The 22510-nt window shown below is 44.8% G+C and overlaps 2 protein-coding genes across 6 annotated transcripts in view; both read right to left on the reverse strand.

The window, feature by feature from the left end:
• Positions 1–9227, reverse strand: part of CYRIB (CYFIP related Rac1 interactor B) — a 97078-nt gene extending 87851 nt beyond the window's left edge. For all 3 annotated transcript variants that reach the window (XM_077189005.1, XM_054642823.2, XM_077188982.1), the window contains exon 1: positions 9070–9227. The gene's annotated coding sequence lies outside the window, so the exon portion shown is untranslated. The remainder of the gene's footprint in view (positions 1–9069) is intronic.
• A 5449-nt stretch (positions 9228–14676) lies between these two features.
• Positions 14677–22510, reverse strand: part of ASAP1 (ArfGAP with SH3 domain, ankyrin repeat and PH domain 1) — a 113359-nt gene continuing 105525 nt past the window's right edge. For all 3 annotated transcript variants that reach the window (XM_054631493.2, XM_077189024.1, XM_054631501.2), the window contains 2 exons: positions 19245–19367; positions 14677–17333 (listed from right to left, as the gene is read on the reverse strand). In XM_054631493.2, coding sequence (XP_054487468.1) covers positions 17259–17333; positions 19245–19367 — 198 coding nt within the window. In that variant the 3' untranslated portion in view covers positions 14677–17258. The remainder of the gene's footprint in view (positions 17334–19244; positions 19368–22510) is intronic.

The raw sequence follows: 22510 nt of genomic DNA on the forward strand, positions 1-22510 counted from the left end.
AAAACAGTGCAGGAAAGAAAACAAAACAAAGTAAAAACATAGCAAGAGGGGGTAGCTTAATTTGTTCCCAGGCCAATGCTCTGCCAGCTCTTCCAGCTCAGAAACTATTCAGCACATATGAGAAGGATGAACTAAACAAATATTTAGAACACACCCACAACTGGCTGACAGAGAGTGAGTAGGCCAAACCTTGAGGGAACACAGCAAAGCCTGAATATTGGTCTGGGCTCCATCCTGCAGAAGAGGGTAAAGCAGATACGGAGCAACTTTGAAAGAAGACCAGCTTGGCAAGTGGGTGGGTCAGAGTTGGGTGTGAACTACCACCTCCTGCCCTTGGACCAAGGCTTGGGGGGCACTGCCATGGCTGCAGGCAGGGCACTGGGGGCAGAAACATGGCTCACCTCCCTCCTGTCTCCCTGGACTTGAGCAGGTGCTGCAGCTCCCATCAGAGGGGAGTGAAAGGGCTCCTTGTGCTGAACCCCAGCAGGCAGGGCCAGCAGGGGCTGGCTCTGGTTTCCCCCAGAAGCAAGGACACCTCTAACTGCCCCCCAAAGCTCTCCCAGCAGCAGGGCTGAAGAGAGGCTGAGGCATGCAGGACACAGGGGCAGTAATGTGGGTGGGGTGCATGCTGTTATTTCCACAGTGCATTTCACAGGAAGCCCACGGCTCCCCTCAAGTGGACATGAGCATCCCCTGTTGCAGAAACCCCAGCTGGTGAATGTCACCTGACGGGGAACATGAGGACTCGGATCATCTCATGCATGAGGAACTAGGGGAGGAGAACAAACACAGGGGAAGTTCCTCACCAAAGTCCCCCTGCAGAGCAGCCTCTGCTCTTCCCCTTCCCCAGCAGGGCTACTGCAGACAGGGTTGCAGTTCTGGGAGCCACTGTCCAGGGGAAGTTACACCAATTTGGGCACTGACTGAGAACACAACTTCCCTTGCAGACACTTGTACAGCAGTGCCCAACAGAGCTAAGAGGAAGAGGAAAAGCCGAGACACTGTTCAACATGCAAATAACTATATTCAAGTCTATGAAAACTTCCCAGGAACAGCTCCAAACCCATGCAGCACTGGGCAATGTGCTGATAGGGCATGATCTGTTTGCCTTGGATCAGATGGTCCTCTCCAAGGGCTCTGGATAAGTGCTCCAGCCAGTGGGCTCAGCAGGCACTCAAGGTTATCAGGATCAGTCCTTTTCTACGTGCTCACTTGAACATAGTACTGTCTTTCTGGGCCCCTGCTCTCCTTTCTTCCTTCCTCTAACTGACTGGCATTGCAGGAGGAAGAATTTACTGCTCCTGTGCCAGCTATGTAATCTGGGAGCCCTGTGCAAAAGCACATGGGGTGACACAGTCCCCACACAGGAGGCCTTTTCCCACAGAACAAGAGTTCTGAGTACATCCACCAAGTGCTCCTCACATCAGGTAGTTTAGTTTTTAATAAAACAGATGACAGACCGAACAGAACCGCACAAAGTTTGAAAGGCTTTTTTTTTGGTATGAACAGCAGTTACAGGTTTTAGGTACATTTATACCTCAATGCATAAATGTATTTTAGAGGTGTTGTGATTCATGTCATGTCCAGACATGCAGAGGGGGTAGCAGCAGACCTAGAATGGGTGCAAGTGGACCTAAAGCAGGTTTTGCTCATTAAATGCAGTTATAGTAATACCAGTAACCAGGATGTATCAGCTGTGAATCCTTGGCACAAGAAGTCCTGGTATAAGATTTGCAGCTTGGAGGCACTCCTAAAACCATCTCCTTTCAAGGCAGTAATCCTGGGAAAGAAACATGGTCCCAGTCCTTAAATAGAGATGGGAGTGGCTTCTTCATTCACATTTGAGGGATTCCAGTAGGCCATTGCCAGTCATATCTGTGATACTCAGAATACACTAAGAGAACACTAACATGGACAGTAAATATTTCTTAATGTAAGAAATGCTTCAGTGTAAGCAGGATACTTGACATACCCACTAAAGCACAGAAGATGGAGTTTAGTCATCAGCAAGTCCTGCAGTGAGAGTTAGGATTCACAGGAGTAATGGAGCATCTGCTCTCCTCAGTTCTGGGATTGCCAGAAGAGTCCTGGGAATTGGGCTTCTAGTTTTTATCTATGAGTTTTGTTGACTGATCCAGACAAACCACCATGGAAACCCAAATCATGGAGATTGCAGACCACAGAGATACTCCCCATCACACTCTGTCCCCTGTCTCTGTCAAGACACAGAGTTGATGGAACATAAATCATGTATCACATAGCTGTCCTCTGCCAGGAGCATGCTGCTGGATGAGTCCTGCAGAGACAGCTTCCAGTTGTCCCTCCATGGGATAGCTCACAGGAGGCATAACTCAGGGAAACAAGCCAAGTCCAGGTCTTCTGTGCCTTTTCCTATTTGGGGATGGTCCCTGTCCCTTGCCTGAAGCAGCCTGGACACTTCACAAGCTTCCACTACAACCCCTGAAGAGGTTTCTGGGAAGCAACGAGCCTGATGCAGTCCAGCCCTCCCTGGTTTTGCACTGTGCATACTCTGGTTGGGAGCATGGTGCAAGGAGTGGGAATCCAGCCCTACCACCCAGGGTGAAGCTCAGCAGCCACCTCTGGCCACTGAGAGCCAAACCAGAGTCCTCTCTGGTGCTGTTATGGGAGGGAGGTCACCAGTTTCACCGCACTGGAGCAACGCCAGCCCTTTGAGTAAACTTTTCAAAGCTGCACTAGGGCATTGTTTAATTTTGATTTCCAAGTGACCTCTGATTCCTCTGGATATGCTAGGGGGGGAAGAATATTCACTCCCAGGAGTCTGACTTAGGCAGTGGGCACAGGGCCTAGCACGGCAGTTCCCAGGGAAGGAGGGGGAGAGGTGAAGGCTCTGGCTGTTCTCCCTCCCTCAAACACATCACCCCACCAGTCTGCTGCACACTTTAGCTTGCACCAATAAACCTGTTTGCATGGGTCACGCTGCGAATGAAAACGACATGAAGGTGTGAGATGAAAAATAGTCTGCAAAGAGCCAAACCACCCGAGAGTTATTCTAGTGAGGTAAATAATTCAGCAACTGTTTTTTACTGCGGCCCTGTTAACAGAAACACAATTACAGAAGAGGAAAGTAAACCACAGCTGGGAAGAGAAAACAAGTGTCTTGGGGGCTCCTATCTCACCGAGGAAATGGTGGGTGGATCCGGGCCCCAGCATGGGACTCAGGCATCCAGGGCTCTGACCTTAGCATGATGCATCCAAAGCTGCACTCACAGCAGCTGAGCAAAGAAATTAAAGGAGTGTGGCAAAAATGCTCTGGCTGTTGCTAACACTTCACAGTGCTGAAAGTAGCACTCAGTATTGGCACAAGGTTAGTGGTATGTGCACAGCTTTCTGCTAACTGGTGACTGAGCCCTGCGGGGAAGCGAAGCTGCAAGGACAGGAGTGGGACAAGGCGAAGGAAGTGTGAGCTGCAAACCTCTGCTTGCCTTGCTCAGCATCAGATGAATGTTAATTCTCTACTGGTTTGTACAGACACAGACAGGCCTGTTCCTACTAATTTTAGCCCTTACCTAATTTAAAACTACAGACATGCTATTTTCATCATGGTATATTTTCCTCTTTTTAACAGGTTGTAAGCTGCCAGATGCACTCCTTGTGGTTTAAGAAATTGGTGCTGTCCAAGGGGAGGTGAGAAACCTTTTGTTAAAAATAAAAGGCAGACAGAACAAAGTTGCACATTAAAATTGGAGCTATCACAAGTGCCACCTCAGCTGCCTGTGCTTTGCTGAGGGCCTCTGGCCAGGCTGCTTTGTGGTCTGGAGATGCACCTTCCTCAAAACTCAGAGGTCCCAGCCCAGCATGCCCAGCTGTCTCCCAGCTATTCACACACAGAGGTTGTGCTGTGCCCCATCAAGAGCACACACATAAAACCACCTGCACTCTTTACCTTCACTCCCTCCACCCATACACCCACCCTGCTTATATGCCTTTGGTCCTGCAGCCCAAAAATACACCTGCACCCAGACCTCCTCTCCCTGCCACTGTGCCTTTCCCCTGACATGGACAAACACCTTCTCTTCCCTCTGCTCCTCCCCTCACACCTGGATCTGTCACCCATCTCATGCAGAGGTGAACAGTAGATGAAGTGCTGAGGTAGATGAAGTGCTGAGCCTGCCCACAGTGGGAGGCAACCCTGTGCTAGAAATGGGTGTGAAAAAGTGGTGAAATGAGGAAACATTTGTGAGAGGAAGTGAGTGGGTGGAGGGAAAAGTCTGGAGTGAACAAAAATCAACAAATAACACATTGAAACCTGAGCTCTGAGCGCTCAGGGTGGGTAAAAGTACACTGAAATACAAAAAAAAAGAACACACAAATTGCCACCAGAATGCAAGTATTCTCTGCTAACATACACCTAACGTATGCTAGGGAACAAAACACTGAAAATAAAGGGGAGGCTCAAAATAAAGAAGATGTCTTAAGATCTAATGCCTTAACAGCAGCACAGGTAGCTCCAGTGAGGGCAAGAAAGGGAGGCAGCAGATTATGCACATGCATTTTACTGGATCTAGGTTACTGGATCTCAAAGTCCAAATGGGTTGATGGTCTCTCTAACCAGACATGGATTTTAGCAGTTGTCAACAGACTGCATGCCTCTGTAAATTTTAATTTAGTACGTTCAAGGAAAGCATTTGAAGGATAATATTAAAAAAAAACATCAAACAGCAATTTCTAGAACAATCAAAATGGAAGCCCAGCTCTGTTGTTTCTGATACAGCAGTAGTTTCTTAGGTAAGATTTTTCCCTGACAGATGTAGCCATGTAGGGACCTAGGAGTACAGTTCCCAGTTTTTCAGCCTATTACATGGGCATTCCTGACCTGCAAACCTTTCCTTCCTTCTCTACTCTTGCAGAGCAAGATTGACAGTTCTGTATTTTCAGCAGTACACCAAAAAAGATCTTGTTTTTTCTCCTTAAAGGACAACTAACTTGGCCCAAAGGGGCTGTACAGAAGCCAGCCAGTTTTGCCCTGTGAGAATCAGCCCACGCAACCACAGCTCCCACTGGTGAGAAGTTATTCAGACAAGTCCCTCCTCTAACCACTCACCCAGTGAGTTGGTTTCATCCAAGCTGCTGCCATGGCCATGGAGAATGAACAACAGACAGGTAAACAGCTATTATGGCATGCACAGAAAATTGTCCAGTTTTGGTTACACCTCATTCCTTCCCACGTGTTTCAAACCAGCCTGCTCCACAGGGATCCTCAGAAGAGGTTCCCTTCACTCGTAGCAAAACTGCCCATACCATTTCCATATTGAAAAGAATAACAAAAGTGACCTGAGAGTTGTATTATTCCCAGATTTGTCAGTGGAGGAGCCTAAATGTACTCACTGGGCATGACACCTCTCCTCTGGGGCTAGGGCGAGCGAGCTCTCTTGGAAAGCCGGCAGTGCATCCGTGCCACGGGTTACGATGATTGCTGCTGACAGGTTCTTCATGGTATCACAACAAATTAGGTCACAGATTAGATTTTCATAGCACAGATTACAACTTGTGTCTACATCTTTTTCTTAAATAGAGAGGGTTGTGGCCAGGAGGTTTGACCTCGAGATTGGGAACAAGGCAGATGCTTGGGATTGGGGGGTCCTGTTTCTCAGCTGAGACAAAGGCTGTCTTAGCAAGACTCAGATAAAATGCCTGGTTTTCTGCTGTAGTCAGAAGACTTGGTTTTTTTTCCCTTTCTATCCAGCAAGCCTTTGAGAAATGACTTTGTCCACTAGGTACCCTGGGGTAGATCAATCATAGAGCATTGTTGCAAAACAGATAGCAAACCCAGCTCTAGAAAGAACTTTTAGGACAAATGAATTTTTATGGTAGAAAAGCAGCTTGCACCGCCTGAAAAACTGCTGGGAATGGAAACCAAAGCTACCTATTAGGCTTATCCCACCTATTACCACAAGGTCACACACTCACTTTGAGCATCTCTAGTGCAGAAAGACCTCCAGGGAATAAATTCATGTGTGCATTTTTTGTTTTAAAATACACCCAGCAAAGACAGTAATAGAACTCAAGCACCAACGAAAAAAACCAAAAAAATCCAAGCTATATCAAGCTCCACACAGAGCAGCACAGAACAAAGGTTTCCAACAGCTGAGTAACTGCAGACACCGTGCAAAGTGCTTCCTACCCACTGTGAGATACAGCCCTGCTGCAGATTTGAAAACCAGCTCCAGCAACTGTGTTCCAGCAGACTGTCAGCGCTGTGTTCTGCTCCCAGCCACCTCCTCCCTTGGAGCTGAGCTGCTGCAGGGGAGAGAAGGCTCCTGGGAGCCAAAGAGCTGGATTCAGCTCCCTGTGGAACCGTGCAGGTCTGCATGGGGGCAGTGATTCAGTGATAAGCAGGCTTGCAGCCATGATAAGCACTAAATGAAAACCTAAACCAGACTATCAGGAGGACAGCTCTTGGACGGAAGTAACCTCAGAGACAAGACTTTCTAAGTCAGGGTAGAGAGAGCAATGCAGGAATGACCTTCAGCTTACAGAAGCAGTCCCGATACCACAATGGAATCACCTTTGTGCCCAGAGACCTGCACTGGTTCTCTATGGAGCCTCTGGAGCATGTACTTACTCAACCAGAGCAGGTCTGCTCATACCTGCTGGCAGACTAAATTCTAGTCCCTAATCAAGCCCCTGAGGCTGTCTGCAACCAGAGGACACAGCCTGTCTTCCTGTTCCCAGGGCAGCAAGAGGAGCACAGGAGGCTGTACCTGTGCCCTGTCTGCAGGTTTAGACAGGCTGGTGCTCAGCACCCTCCCCTCGGCCCCACACCAGCCCAGCTGCCAACGCTGCTGGCCTGAATCATCGCCTGTGCCTCCAGCTCCGAAACAATCTCACACGTCACTTCAGCAGTTTTTCACAGGAAATATGCTTTTACTTTCAAAATACTCTGGGCCTTGTTCTCCTCCAACAAGCACAGGAAGTATCTCAAATACCAGTCTTTATTTTTGTGAGCCACTGCGTATCCTCTGATACCTTTGAGTACAAAGAAATAAATAGGAATTGAGAGTGGCTGTGCCCTTCCATGCTCAGAGGCAGTATTAACGTTTTATAACTCCCCTCAGTGCATCAGCCTCTCCCAGTGCTCCTGCTGGGCACACTCACATTTAGAGGCACAGAATGAGGCCTAACAATTTTTTCCTCAAGCCTGAGCTGTGCTGTGCTGATTATTGAAAATCCATCACACACACTCTTTGCTGAGCAGTCTGAACTATTGATCTCAGAGAGAGAAAAGGATGCTCTGGACTTTATTGGAATTGTCTTTAAAAGTCCTGTTGGTACAACTGTTCTACTGGATGCTGTGCTTCCTAGTCTCCCTGCAGAGCCCTGCCTCAGACCTGCTCTGGAGCTCCTTCATGCCAGGGGCTCCTGCTGAGCCATGGAGGAAACCACATCACCCACCCTGGGAAAGCAAACGGTGACACCTCTCAGAGAATGCACTGGTGTGGCCCCCGGCCTGAGCAGTGCTCCAGAGAGCAAGAGCAAGCAGCAGGGAGGGACTGCTGTCTGCAACAGCAGCTGAGAGCATCCTGGACAGGCACAGGCTCTGGATCCCTCTGAGCAGGGAACCCAGCAGGAGCCATGCAGCCAATGCTGCCTTTCTCTAAGGCAAGATGACCCTGAGCAGAGCCAAGCACTGAAATGACCCAGGGTGTGCATCTGAGAGAGTGTGCATCTGTGTGCATCTGAGAGAGTCCTTCAGAGCACATGTAGGCACCATGAACATTCCCCACCTCCCCACAGCATCAGTTCTCTCCTCCTCAACATTAAACAGGCAGCAGCCATTGCCAACCTCATTTTCAATCAAGCTCTGAAACAAAGAGGACATTAAACTTCAACCAAAATCCCACATCTCTTCAAAGCACTTCTCAGTTTGGGGTGCAGATGCAGGGTTTTCTTTGCTTGAATTAAAAAAAAAAAAAGGCCTTTCTACTGTTTTAATCACTAACAAAACACTGAATAAGCATCATCCTCATGGCTGTTTGGATCTTAAATTAAAGAATGTACACATTTTTATGTATATTAAAAATGGTTATTAGGGATAAGAGTTCATTTTTAAATGGCAAAAGGGTAGCTTGGCTCCAAACCATACAGCCAGGTAATCTTCACTGTTTAGGGGCTGCTCTGTGCTATTCTGCTTAAGCACCAACCCTTTTGAAACTCGCCAGCTTGCTCAAGAGCGGGGTAGTTTTCACACAGAGTCATGATCACAACCACACCACCGTTCCTCCCAGATGAGGAAGTACCAGATCCCCCAAAGCAGAAATGCTCACCCTCTTACCAGCCAGTCCAGCACATTTCTGCCTGCTGGGCTGAACTTTTAGGCACAAGATTTGCATGAACAAGGACGCATGATAAGTCTCCGGCCTGGCACCCAGCATCTGTACAAAAAGCCTCTATCTAACATGGTCGGTGCTGCTCCCAGCCCAGGACGGCCACACACAGCACCCATGGCACACAGGACCGAGCCATGGCTTCCTCCTGAGGCCGGCCAGCCCGGCGTGTGCTGCTCGGCTTCCATCGTTAGTGACTGGAGATGGTGTGGGTTGGTGTGAGGGCTGTCACAGCGCTCGCTGGATCTGCCAGGACACCCCGTGCCCGGCCCATCACCCCTCGCACACCCCCCTCGGCCCCTCCCGGCCCGGGCGGCCTCGCAGTCCCCGTGCCCTGGGGGAAGCAGAGCTCGTCCAGAGCCGCCCCCGGCCGCCCTGGTGCTCTGTCCGCGGCCCCACAGACACCCTGCGCCGCGGGAGGCGGCCGGGAAGGCGCGGAGCTGCCCGGGCAGTGCTGAGCATCCTCTGCGGGGGCTGCGCCTTCCCGCCCGGGGATGGGGGACAGCGGGGCGGGGGCTGCCCCGGCTCCTTCCCCCTTCCTCTCCGCCCCGCGGCTCCCCACGGGCGCCCACCCCACGGCTCCGCTCAGGCTCCTCCCGGCTCCTCGGGCGATCCCCATCTCCCTCTCGCTCCCGCTGAGCCGCCCCTCGCCGCTGCCTCCGCGCCCCGCTCCGCCCGCCCGGGGGGCGCGGGCAGCCCTTACCTGGGCACGGGGCGCAGCCTCGTCCCTCCGGCTGCCGGCGGCGTCACGGCCGCAGGTTGTGGCTGCGGGCGGCGGTGCCGCATCGATATAAAAGGAAGCGGCGCGGGGGGAGGGAGAGGCGGCCCCGGCACCTTCGCCGCGCCCGGCCCCGATCCCCGGGCCCCTCACGAGCTCCCTCCTCGCCGCCCCGGGGCAGCGGCCGCGGCTCCCCCGGGCAGCCCCCGCGGGCCAGCGGCACTCTCGGGGTGCTCACCCCCCGGGCCGGGGGTGAAGGATGGGGGCAGGTCAGAGCCTTGGCATCAGCCCCCACATCCATCCCGGGGGGCCAGAAGAGACCCTTCGTGAGGAGCCAGATACGGCCCTGCCCTCACGGGCCGCACACACGGCACAGCCGAGCACGGGCGAGGCTCTGCAGCCAGGGGAAGGGAGCAGCCACATGCCGGAGCACCTTGCAGGCTTCAAATGTGTGTAACAAAACCCAGCCATCTCCACCAGTCTCCTGGCTGCAGGCCCTGCTGGAGCTGCCCCGGCCCGAGCAGCACCTGGGGCTGCAGGCTTGTGACCGGGGAAGGAGCGACATCCTGGGACAGGGCTGTTGGCAACTCCAAATGCAGGTGGTGTCCCTGCTATGGTCAGGGCCTGGTTATCCAGCCTGGCAGCCAAGCCACTTCAGTGAGACATTGTCTGCAAGACTAGCTTTGGAGGATCAAAGAAAAACTCATCAAGACCTAATTTCTCCTTTAAACCCTAAGAGTTCCTTCCATCTCTAGAGCTACACTCAGAGTCCAGAGCAGTTGTGACATCTCTGAGGCACCTTGTTCTGTTCCTTCTTCATCTTCTCCATCCTGTTGACAACTGATGACATCTTGGTTGCAGGAGGAGTGTGGGTCCCCGCAGGACACGGCCTCTCCATCTGCTCCTCAGGAAGCTCTCCCTCCAGCAACAGATGCTGTTGTTCTCCTGCACCATCAATCCCTTTCAGGAAGGGACAGGGATTAGGTGTGGGTAACACGTCTTAAGGTAATTTCTCTAAATGGCATTTTGCTTCCCAGCTTTACTCACTGGTGGGGGGCTGTGATGCTTTGGTTCACTCTGCAGCCCCCAAGGCCCAGGTCTTGTCACAATGGCTACAAGTCCTGTCTTTTGCCCAAAGCAGATGGAGACCTGGGCAGCAGTGAGGCTGGGGTGCAGAGAAATCCCATAGGTTTTGGGACCCCTATGCATAAGTACTTCATTTGGTGCCTTTGTTTACGTTCCACCAGGCCAGCAGCTAAACCTGGGGATCATGGGCAGAGCAGGCTCCTGCTCTACAGACAGAGGGAAGCAATGACCCCTGGCAGCCCCCATCTAAATAAACATTACCAGGGGTTACATTTTACATGGAAAACATTCAGATGGAACACTGCCATGGGCAAATGAGAGGAACAAATCCTGTTCTCAAAGGTTTTAAAGTAGAGAGGAATTTTTTACCTCCAAATTTCTTGGGTTTTTTTGGTTTGGTTTGGGTTTTTTTTCCCTCTCAAATATCTCTACATCCCAGCAGGGAACAGGGAACAGAAGGAGCTTTTCTGCTGGACCCAGAAGCATCTCATCCAGACAGACCTGGGTGGGAACATAAGTGCCAAGTTAAAGATGATCTGTCCCTAAGCAAGGTGACTGTTCCAGATCTGCTCCAAGGAGGAACTGTGGGTGCCAGAACCACATCTAAGGGTGGGTCTGGGTCCTATGTGAGGCTGCAGCCAGAGATTGCTCTGGCAGGGCAGCAGCACCTCCTTGCTTACAGCCAAATGTGGAGGAACGGGCCCTGCTGCTCCTTCTCAGGGCCCAGCCATTACAGCAGCTACTTGCACAATGCTGACCAGATGGTCTCTCTGCCCTGCTGCCCCCCCACCCCAAGTGTTGTTTGCTAAGATCTTGCTGCTTCTCCTGGACAAGGAACCCTCACTTCACAGGAGTTTGCATTTCCTTGACCTCTCAGGTGAGTATATGGCCAGCCTAGAGGCAGTGCTCACAGGAGAGCTGCTGACTCCTTATGATTGATCTTCACATCAACAATGGAGTCATTTACACTCTTTCAAAGGTGTCCAAGCTGTGGCTTGTGATGGCCTCCATCCCCTACTCTTCTCACATCTCTACCTTGTAGCACATGTAGAGCTCAGATTTGTTTCTATACTCTGCCAAAGCCTTGGAACTCCCTATCTTTCAGCATCACTTGGTGTCAGTTTACTTCAGATGATGTTTCCTGCTCTCCAGCTGTCCAGACTGCCAAACTTCCCTTTTAAGCAGCTCTGTGCACCCTATCCAGGCAGGTTTAGCAGGTTTAGCATTTGTTGTCCTGTTTCTTTCTGCAGAGCTTGGCCCAGCTCCTGTAGGGAGGATAGAGTGAGGAGTATCCTGGATCACAAGTCTGTCCTTCATCCCCATGCTTCTGTCCAGGGAGGTCAGAACTACTGCAGTGGTCCTGAAATTGCTCCACAAGGCTTTTTTTCCCAGCTCCTGGATGTGTTTCCACACAATAAAAAAGTCCCAGCTGAAGTGAGAGCATGTGGCTGGCTGCAGCTCACTTACTGGTCAGCTGCCTGGGGCTCTTGCTTTCCTGCCTACAGTTGTTAAAGCAGGAATACAGCTCTGAATTCAAACCCTACAGTGAACAAAGGGAAGGCATTTGGATATATAGATCTGGAGCCATGGATGGGAAAAGATGCCAAATAGACGAGTAATTACAGGCAGTAGAACCTTTACTTATTTGAAAAAAGTCTGCTTTGTCTTTGAGGTGTCTAAAGCAGCAAGTGGCCACTGGTGTCAGGTCATTAAGGAAATCTGCAGGCTCCAACAGAAAACCACAATAAACCCCTGCTTAATCACCAAACAGCTGCTGAGCTCTTTTGTGCACATTCAGCTCAAGGTGCCTTGTCTCTCCTTCAATCTGAAGTTCAGGAGCACATTTCAATCCTTTCTGATACCTAAGTTTTGAATTTTATTTAAAGACTAAGAACCCCATCTCAGAGGGACTGTTGACACCTACTGTAGCAGGGATGTGAGAGCAGGGAGAGATGAAAAACATTACTAAAATAGGTTTAAGAGCAACTTAAGCTTGTAAGTTTGCAGGCAGAGGTAGTAAGTTATTCCTGGAGCATTCCCTGAGGAAAAGAGTGGGGAAATTAATTAGTTATCAAAAACCAAAGCCTAATGCTACTGTTTTGAAGAGAACAAAATTAAATACAAGAAACAACCTCTAATACAGCTATTCTAGAGCAGTTGTGTTTGACTGCCCAGGGTTGATTTATCCACTCAATGGGACTGTGAGAGTGAAATCAGATTCATAATTTCTGGTGGTATCTGAGGCACAAAATTATCTTCAAGCCTTGAGGGGAAAAAAAAAAACACGTGGAGATGGACCTGGTCCCATACAGCCTTTCAGAGAAGAGCAAAAAGCACAAGGGGAAGGGATTTTTCTGTTCAGACACTACAAGAACCGAGGTCAAACTGGTAGGAACAGTCATTAACAGAGTCAACACTGGATTTAAAGTTCCAGGTAAGCTGGAAAACATTCTTTAGGTGGTGCAGAAAATGACTGATCAGCTTCCCCTCTGCTCTGACAGCTTAGCAGATGTGACAGCTGTCACCAACTTTCCTCCCTGCCCCCAGCATTACAAAAGGAGTGGAGCAGACATCCGCCTTGCTGCAGCCGGGAGGATCTGTTCTGTAATTCACAGAGGAACAAGGCAGAGCCTGTACCATGACACACTATCGTTTTTACTGTTCCCCAGCAGCAGCTGACCAGAACCAGCCAAGACGTGCAGGTTTTGTGCCTGCTGCAGCTCGGGGGGGGGGTGTCAGCTTAAGCACGAGTTGACAAACAGCACTAAGCTTATCTCAAGAAGAAACCTGAGCACTCCCTCAGCAGATGACAGAGCTGTAAATCTTGTTATGTATAGCTCTAAAAGTATCATTAAGACAACTTAGAATAGTTGGCTTGAATTAGATAAGAAAAATGTTGTCTTGCAGCTATGCAGAGGAAAACATCTTACAGTCGTGTGTGCATTTTGCATCCACCTGAAAAGCCTCCAGCTGTTTCAGAAGGGCTAAAGGGTCTAATAAAAGCATCCCTGAGAGCCTTAAACTCCTAAGGTGAGAAGCTCTCACCTTAGAATGTAAGGCCTGAAGCTGAACTTGATTTTCTATGGACACTTACTCCTCTGTCTAGTTCTGGTTTCATGGCACAGAAAGGTTCCCAGTTCAGGGTGTGAGTGGCATGAAACTATGTAACAGTGTGGAGCATGAGAAAATAAAGTTGTTTTCTGTTGATACTCAGGTGAACTATTACACAGAACAAGAGCTCTGGGGAGGGGAAGCACCTGAAAATAAATCAGGTTTATATGGTTGAACTGTTTGTTTTGTGTTGTGCAGTGGGGAGCTATTTTGAGTTTCATTCTTTGGTATTTAATATTTGCACCACTTTCATTGGTACAGAATTTTTTGCCAATTTTCTGTTTAACTATGAGCTTTAGGCTTGCCAGGAGAAAAGTAAAGAGACTGAAACTTTGAACGACAAGGGACTTCTCTGGGCATGCATTTGTCTTGTTCTCTGCTGCTCCAAACAGTATATGAGATATCCACCTCAATTTTGATTAGGAAAAGAAATCAATACATGTCACTGAAGAACACATAATACAAGTAGGACAGAGAACCGAGGCTGTTGGAGTCAATGTCTCTCTGAATGTTATTATCTGAAATATTGTGACACAGCAGAAATTGAGAAAGAGCACAAGATTTAACCAGACTGATTCTCCTGCCCCATATCCATATTTCCCCCCTCCAACCCCCCCATGCTGAGCCTATGTAGATTTGAAAGCCCCAAACAAAGCAAGCAGGATGTTCTGTGACTGTGGGACATCACACCAGTGCCAGGATCCAGCCTGAAGAAGCTCTCACCACATCAGTCTCCTGAGCCCTGTGCTGTGGCAGCTACTGCTCTTGATACAAACCAGGTCTGATAGCTCCACACTCCAGCTTTTCCTCTGGCTAAAGGATGTTCTCGTTGCTTTCTAGCAATTTCAAGTGACTTGTTCATTTTGGAGTAGCTTTGACAGGAATGGATCTTAAATGAGAAACATCCAAGAACTGAGTCAGGGATGGGGGAAAAATAACCTCTGCAAGCTGGGTCAGGCCTGAAATTCTCAGCAAAGAAGTCACTCCATCCAGGAAAGATTAGTACTGCTCCAGTTGGTGTGAGAGCTGCTGGGAGCTCCTGCCCAGGGACAGGGTTTGTGAATGGCTCCTTCAGCCCCTGCCACAGGCTGCTGTTGTGGAAACAACACAGAGGGGCTGGGAGCCCACAGAGCCTGCTGAGGCCAGAGAGAAAGCAATCCAAACTCATGCACAAAACAAGTGGTTTGATGCTAGCTTTAGTAAGTGAAGTTTTCCAGAAAAAGGCAATTGCATCCATATTTAACAGCTGTTAAAGAATACACATTTAATTGCATTTTATAAGGAGTGCTTTATATTAAAGAAAAAACATTTCAAGTGTCTTGGTTCTACCTGTTTGGAATCCAGACTTTCTCCCTACTAGATATTCCAGTTGACAAAAAGGGCCTTGTTCAGATGTCTGGGATCAACTGAATACATTTATTTAAAAGCAATTTTAAATATTAAAAAAGTAGAAATTAACACATACAGTACTCAAAAACTGTCACATTAAATACATGTGAATAGACATGTGTACTGATGTTTTACCTTAACATTCAATGAGAAGTCAAGATTTTAACTAGTGGCATGACCAGATCTGATTTCTGTACACGTTGATGTACTATGTAATAAAAAAATAAATAGCAACTGTTGTTCAACAGTAAATAAGACATCATCTGCAGAGCAAACTTCCCCCTCTGGGGGCACCTTCCCCTGCCCCTCCCCCCAACCCTTTATCAGCTAATTTTCCATAAAGATTTAGACTTTCCAAATACTATGTCATATACAAAATTGCAGACAGTGGCTCATTGAGTTCAAATATAATACTGTACTTAAACTCAATCAATATCATACATTTTCAGATTCTTATGACCCACAATAAGCCAGAATAAACAGAACTATTGTTCCTTATGGAACTAATTTAATTTTATAAAATGCATATGTATACTATTTTAAAGAGCGTAGAAAAGAATAGACATTTGACTCTACATAATTTTACATGCCTAGGTTTCCTTTATATGATTTGCATTTATCAGTTTATTTCAAGATCACTTAAAAATACAATTGACCACAAAAGTGAATAGGTTTTGTTCTTTAATGCAACTTAAAACATTGTAGTAATGGATAAAATGGAATGCTAAATAAATGCTAAACCTGACTTCCTTTCCATAAAAACAGAATAAAGTCTGAAATACTGGAGCTGGTAATACTGAAGATTAGATGCCAGCAGGCTCTCTCACTCATTGCATATTTTTTTAATTAATTTTTTAAAATAAATGATAAAACCATTAATAGTTGATAAATGTTTTGCATTTTTTTTTTCATGTGGGATTTAGACAGATATTTGTTTCTAAATTAACCACAAACAGAATTAAATATTCACTGACTACAGTCTTGTAAAACTGTATTAGAAATGAAAGTCCTCAGAAAGTCTGAGATATGCTTTTATGAAATGAAAATCTTTCCATGCAGCCAAGACAATCTGCTTTGAAATAGCAGCACTAGATACTGAAGCCAAAATAACATTTAAAGCAAGTAATACAAAACTACATATGAAAGTCATGGAACCCGCTACAGACAAACCATGGGAAAAACACAACCGCATGATGTTTCAAAAGATTAAAAATGATGTTGAAAGTGACACAGGAAATTAAAGTTTCCAGTAATACACTGAAGTGTTTTCTGGCAATGCAACTTTATACCAACTTTCAAAAAACCTCAGGTCAAATGCAGCCTTCCAAAGATTTTCTTAGAAATTAGTTTTGTGACGGTATGTCTGTTACTTCATGCTCTGGGTTATGACCATTACATGTTCCAGCTTGGTGAACTCCATGAAAACCAGCCTTTTCCTTGACAGATCAATCATTACCAGCCTGATCAAATGCACAAGAGGTCATCTTAGCTTCCACTTTTTAGAGCATTAAAAATAATTTAAATTTATCTTTATATCACCACTTAAAAAAATTATTTTAGGTAACTAACTTTTAGCAAGGTTGAAGACAGAGGAAAAAAATCCACAAAATCATTTTTCAAAGAGCCAATTTAGCTATAAACAAATACTGTTGCAAGCTCACATTAACCTGAATAGCAATTAAGTTAAAATGTTCTTTTCCTCAAATGTAGCTATATGACTACAGTACTACTTTTGTACAAAGGCAGGTTTCAAGTAAGCATCTAAATGCATGCACAATGTCAACAGTTAACATTTGCTAGAAGTCCTTGGTTACTAAGAATTCAGTGAAAGAAACCAGCAAATTTCACACATATCTACTAAAGAACAATATGACTAATTTTCATTAAAGTAAGTTTTCAAATGAAATAAATTTGTAACTTTTTATAGTGAGGTAATATCACAGGGGAACTGCAATCACAGTTTGGCATAGGTCCACATAATATAAACATGAAATGCTGTATGCACACTGTAAAACATTACTGTTATCTGTAAAGTCAGTGAATATTTGTCTTCATAATTACACTTAACTGAGCACTATATTAAATAAATATCGAAGTGGGTTTCATAGCTGTAAACTGCATACACTTATGAACTGCAGACTGATCTTTAAATTGTCCAAAACCATTCACTCATTCTAACTTTCTGCTAATTGTATATTGAGAATACCAGGTTATTAGGAACAGTCATTTCTGTACAGTTACATGGGTGACAGAGACCACCTATGTTGGAAAGCTGGCAGTCCACGTGTGGGACAGCACGGACAGAGATGGAAGTGCTAAATGCCCAGGATGGCTTCAACAAACCCGATAAGGCGTGCCAGGTTCCAAGGCTACCATAATACTGGCAAAGGCAGAATAACACAGTATATTTACAATACATAAAATTCAACCTCATGAGGTGAAACTTAAATGAATTCTTAATTTGTAACAGCAGCTATATATACAATTGTGCACAGGATTACAGGGAGGCAGCAGCGTTCGCTTTTGCTAAAAAGCCCGTCTTGCATGAAGAATGTGCAATGCTCAAGTTTAGGATTTGTTTGTTTTGACTAGTCTGACAGAATGTGCACAAAGGACACTGGAAAGACCCCTTTCCTCTCTGGCTGTCCTTCGATGTGGCCAATCTGCAACACAGGAGAAGAAGGTACATACATACATATACATATATAGATGTGCATTGTACAAACAGACTTCACAGCCTGCGTTCATTCAAAAGTACCAGAACTGCTCACAGAGCCTCTACCATCTCTTGGACAGTCTGAAGCAGACATTAGTTAACATTTAAATTTGTGTAAAGGAACAAAATGAAATTGCACAAGCATATTATAAATAAAAGAAATGAAGCCAATTAAATCTAAAGAGAACAAAACTCAAATTTTTTTTAAGGAAACTTACATACATCACTGAATTTCAAGAATTTCATCAAAACAGAAGCCTGAGTTTCTTCTGTCTGATAGGCTGATTTTCAGTAACATCTCTGAAAACCACTTATCTTAGTTAAGTGAATAAATCCTGAACACTTCACTGAAGGGAATTGTCTGCTATATTTGTGAAGTTACTTATGATAATCTGCATGTTTCACTTAAGGTGATAAAAGCCCAGCTGTTTTCTCATTGAATTAGTATGATACCTAATGATTTAGGTGCATACTAGTGTTTATAACAAATCACAGTGTTGTCTGATTAAGCGTCCTTCAGCTACAGCCACCTACATCTTTTGCATAATGATTATTTATTAAGAAATAGCTAATAAACTTATTAAAAGACATTAAAAATAATGGAATATTTTATATGAACTTTCCATGTTTAAAATACATAATTATAAATAACTGTTGAATAGCACTGGAGCAGCAGCCCTGACTGACCACATAACACTCTTCTCACCCTGCTACAATGCTGCTCACTGCTTTCAGAATAATGGTGTACCTTCCTTCCTCTTCCACAAGCTTACAAAATGGGAAGGGGAAACATACAGGGCTGGCCATTTCCTCTTGGAGAGCCAAAGTTTTGAAGCATATGAGTCAACAGGCCTTGTTTCCCTTCTCAGAAACATTCAGACTGGGGTGCTTCATGGAACTTGCTGGGCATGTCCCCAAAGGGCTTAAAAAGCCACTTCACAAAACACATCCAGCAGGGAATGCAGCAGTAATCAGGGACTATGTGATATGGGCAACACAGACACTTTTCACTGGGCACTGCTCTTTTGATATCAGCTTTTCAGTTGAAAATCTTCCACATTTAAATGATGAGTGAGAGGAAAATGTAGCTGGAAACAAAACAGCAAAGGTTGTGCTGTCCTTAGATTAGGATATCACAGGCAGCATTGCAATTAGAATTTGTTTTAGTCAAATGAAATCTGTCTCATTGTCCCCAGTAATAATTCTTTGGCAGGGAAATATGATGTAGCAGGGCTTTAGGGACATGAGCTGGATTGTCAAGAAAGGCTGGAGCCTTCACATGGGGTTGAGAAAAGCCTGGTTTTAGCACTTGAACAATATGCAGTCCATAATAGGGGGAGTATGGTATGAAACAGGGACATGAGAGGGAAGAAGAGAAACAAAATGTTATCTGTCTGTGATTTAAGAAGAAAACCACCAGCTTTTAGCATCAATTGCAAACTATTCTTTAGATTTCCAGCAATCCCTGTAGGTATAACTTAACATTTTGGGTGAACTAAAGATAGTTACACATCTCATTTTCATGGAGGGTATAAGTTTCTTACATGGAGTAAGAAACTTCACTTAATGAAAGGCTGTGTGAATTACAGAGAGGGGCATGGGTAAATATGTGCTGCATGAGCCAGCAATAAAGCTAAACCTAGTGGGGCTGGTTCTGAAAGATTCTCCCTCCCAGATAAAAGGGGTTTTCTCTAATGGAAGTTTAAGGGCTGGCTGTCAGCTCAGGCAAAAAGAAACCAAACAAAAATCAAAGCAAAACAAAAACAAAACCCAACACCTACAAACAAAAATAAAAAGAGGTTTTCCCATAAAAGTCATAAAGAAGTTATGTGGAACTGTAAAAGGGAAAGATACATACCCACCACTCTTGGTCCTCTTCACCAGTTACAATAATTACTTCTCCTTCAACAAATGTGAGTTCATCATCATTATCTGCCTGACAGTCATAAATGGTCTTCACTCGCCTAACTTTGTTTTTCCCCTAAAAACAGAATGAAATTTGAGATGAAGCACATGAGAAATAGAGAAAAAAATGATTTTTGCCTTTTAGTTGTGTTTTGTTTTATAAGACAGTGAAGACTATCAACTACTTTCCCTGCAACTAGGAATATAGAAATCCAAAAACTCCTTCAACAAGGATATTAAAAAAATAAAATAAAAATTTACCTCCACAGGTGTAAGTTTTTATTTTCCTTAAGATTCAGAACTCCAAACAGAACACAATGTGTAGTGCTTAACATGTGGCCCTTAAGAGGGCTAAAGTAACCTCTGTTTCCTCTGGTGAAGAAAATTTAAATAGTGTCTTTACATTGTTCTAGTCTGCAAACACCCTCTTTCTCCTTTAATACATACTTCCACAATAAACCTACCATGAACAGAAAATTAAATTCAGTCTCCTCTAAATGTTCCAAGAGAGGTAAGGACTGAGGAAAATGCTGCATTGGAATCCCAGTATTCCTTACAGTTTTGGTTTTGGATCTAGTGCAAAAATACAGGATTCTTTGATTTTAAATCTGCTTACAGGACTGGAAATTATTTTTTTAGACATTTTTCCATCCAAATGTCAGCAATTGCTTACTAAAATTACTTTAATGTCAGATGGCAGTACTATTTTCTGATGATAATTCACACTAGATATTCTCACAGCTCTACCATTCTGAGTCCAAGTATTTTCTAGGTCATACTTTGCTGCATACTGCTAATTCATATGAAAAAAGCCTCAGCCATGGACTCCTCCCCAAACATATGTTTCTTATGGCAGAGAAGATGACTTAAATTATTTCCAAATAGAGTAAGTAAGCAATGTTCACAGCAAAACACTCTTGCTACTTTATATTCCTGTATTTTCATACCCACACCTCTTCAAAACCTACAGTTACTTCTTTTAACAGAAGTAATCAGATTACAAGAATGCAAAAACCCAAGAGCAGAAGGAGATGAGAAGCAGAAGGGCTATGAAAGGAAAAGTCAGCAGGTTTAGAGGAATTTGAGCCAAAACTAACTTCACAGAGGAAATTTCCTAGGGAGTCTTCTCTTTTGCTGTTACCTACCCATTTGAAATTCCTCCATGTTTTGGCAAAAAAAAAATCCCTGCAGCTCAACAGCAGAACAGACACACTGAAAAAAGCACTCACACTAAACCCAAGGTACAGAAAAATAATAATTACAGGGGGATTTAAGAGAGAAAGCAGTTAACACAACATAAAACTAAAAAAAAAAAGAAACCCATACCCAAGACAAATGAAGAGAAATATCTGAAGATCATATGAGATCAAGGGGTTTTTCTACAGCAAAGGTTTGCTGCAGTGAGAAGTCACTTCAAAGAATGCTCTCTCTTTTCTTAAAAATATGTTAATATAATTTAAACAAAATCTCATCTAGCACTAGGGACTGGAATGCAATAGGAATGGGTGCTTGGGGACAGTTCTCTTGGACAACTCCAGAGAACCTTTACAAGCCAAGAGCGTTCCCTCCCAGTCAATCCTCCAGTGATGATGGGAAGCAACTACTTCTGCAAGGTAAAAATTGTCTTGTTCAATAAAAAGAACAAAGAAATTCACATTCCTCTACACTTAGAAAACTGTATGGAACTCAGCTTGTAAAAGCACATGAGAAATTATGATAATTATTCTAGTTCCATCAGCTTTTAACATTTTACTCCTTTCATGGAGAGCAGCAAAAAGCAGCATTCAAGCTTAAGGTCTATTTAATCATGGAAAGGTATAAGAAAGGATGGATATGTAGAGAGCACATATGTCCCAGAACATATTTTGTTCATGTTCCAGAACAGTTTGTGGCATTGTTGTGTAAAGAAATGGAAACAATTCCAGGAAATGTAATCTGCGACTAAAAAACAAATACCCACCACCGACTGATTCCCTGTACCCAACAAGTGCTTATTACCAAGAGATTTTGTGCTTAAAACTGAACAGCAATGAGATGCTGTGATCATTAATAATCCAACCATGCTCTTATTTACATTCAACACCTTTTTTTTTTTTCCCTTTAAAAATGAGTATTTTGTCCCATTTATAGAAACCACCACACACACAAAAGAAAGCTCAAGTGCTCAGTGTGATTTCAGGAGGGCTCAGTGCAAGTTTTGTTTCTCTAAAAATATCCTTTCAAACCTTTATAAATTATCAGCATTGGAATTTTTAAATTATATTTCTGGACAAGTAATTTTCTAAAACCAATTAAAAAAACCTATGCTTCTCTGCTAAGTGACTAGATAGTCAAGCCCAAGAGAGAGGTGCCCACAAGTACTGTGGCTTCTGGCATGGTTCTCACTGCTCACTGGGATGAAGCACTTCACCAGCCAGAGGATGAAAATGGAGGCAAGATACATTTCAGAGGAATTCTTGCACATTATCACTCCAGCAAAAAAGTTTGCATTGGACACGAAGAGATACAAGTGTGCATGTAAAGATGTGCAAAAACCTGGTGATATATATATATATATATATATGAAGATATAGAATAGCTCCTACCACTGCACAACAGTGGAATTATTTAATTTACTGCAGCTATGAAAATCCTGAGTTTAGAGAACAAAGAACCTTTCCTCAGATTTTTTCTGTATAAAGTAGGGTGACAGCTTTAAAAAAGCCAAAAGTAACCAAACTAAACAGGTAATCCATTATTTGCTTTCTTTTTTTCTTTAATAAAATGACAAGTAGCTGAGAATGGCCAGCATCATTTGCCTGCTTGTATCTTAAAGTACAAAAGTAAACAAACATTTGTTTACCTGATCCCTGTAATATTTAAATTCCAGAATACTCAGGAAGCCCGAGCAACAACTCTGTTGTGCTCAGTTCAGACAGGAGCTTACAGGCAAGTCCATGCCAGAAGCCAAGCAGAATGATGGTTCCACAGGGCTCTTCCTCACAAAGCACAAGGCAGAAACTCACCCTCTGCTTTCACTATTTCACTGGGATGAAGTCTTATTTCCTTTTTACAGAAGTGCTTTGCATAGCCAATTTGGCAAACAAAGCCATCTCCCTTTTGATGTATCCCTCATGATGAAAATCTTAAGAGAGCTCTGGAGTTTCATAGTTATCTCAATCTACATAGGCATTAAGAATCCTCTGCTGGAAATTGTACTGGTTAGAAAGATGAACAGCA

Source organism: Agelaius phoeniceus, chromosome 1, assembly GCF_051311805.1.
Source record: "Agelaius phoeniceus isolate bAgePho1 chromosome 1, bAgePho1.hap1, whole genome shotgun sequence".
Classification (NCBI taxonomy): Eukaryota; Metazoa; Chordata; class Aves; order Passeriformes; family Icteridae; genus Agelaius; species Agelaius phoeniceus.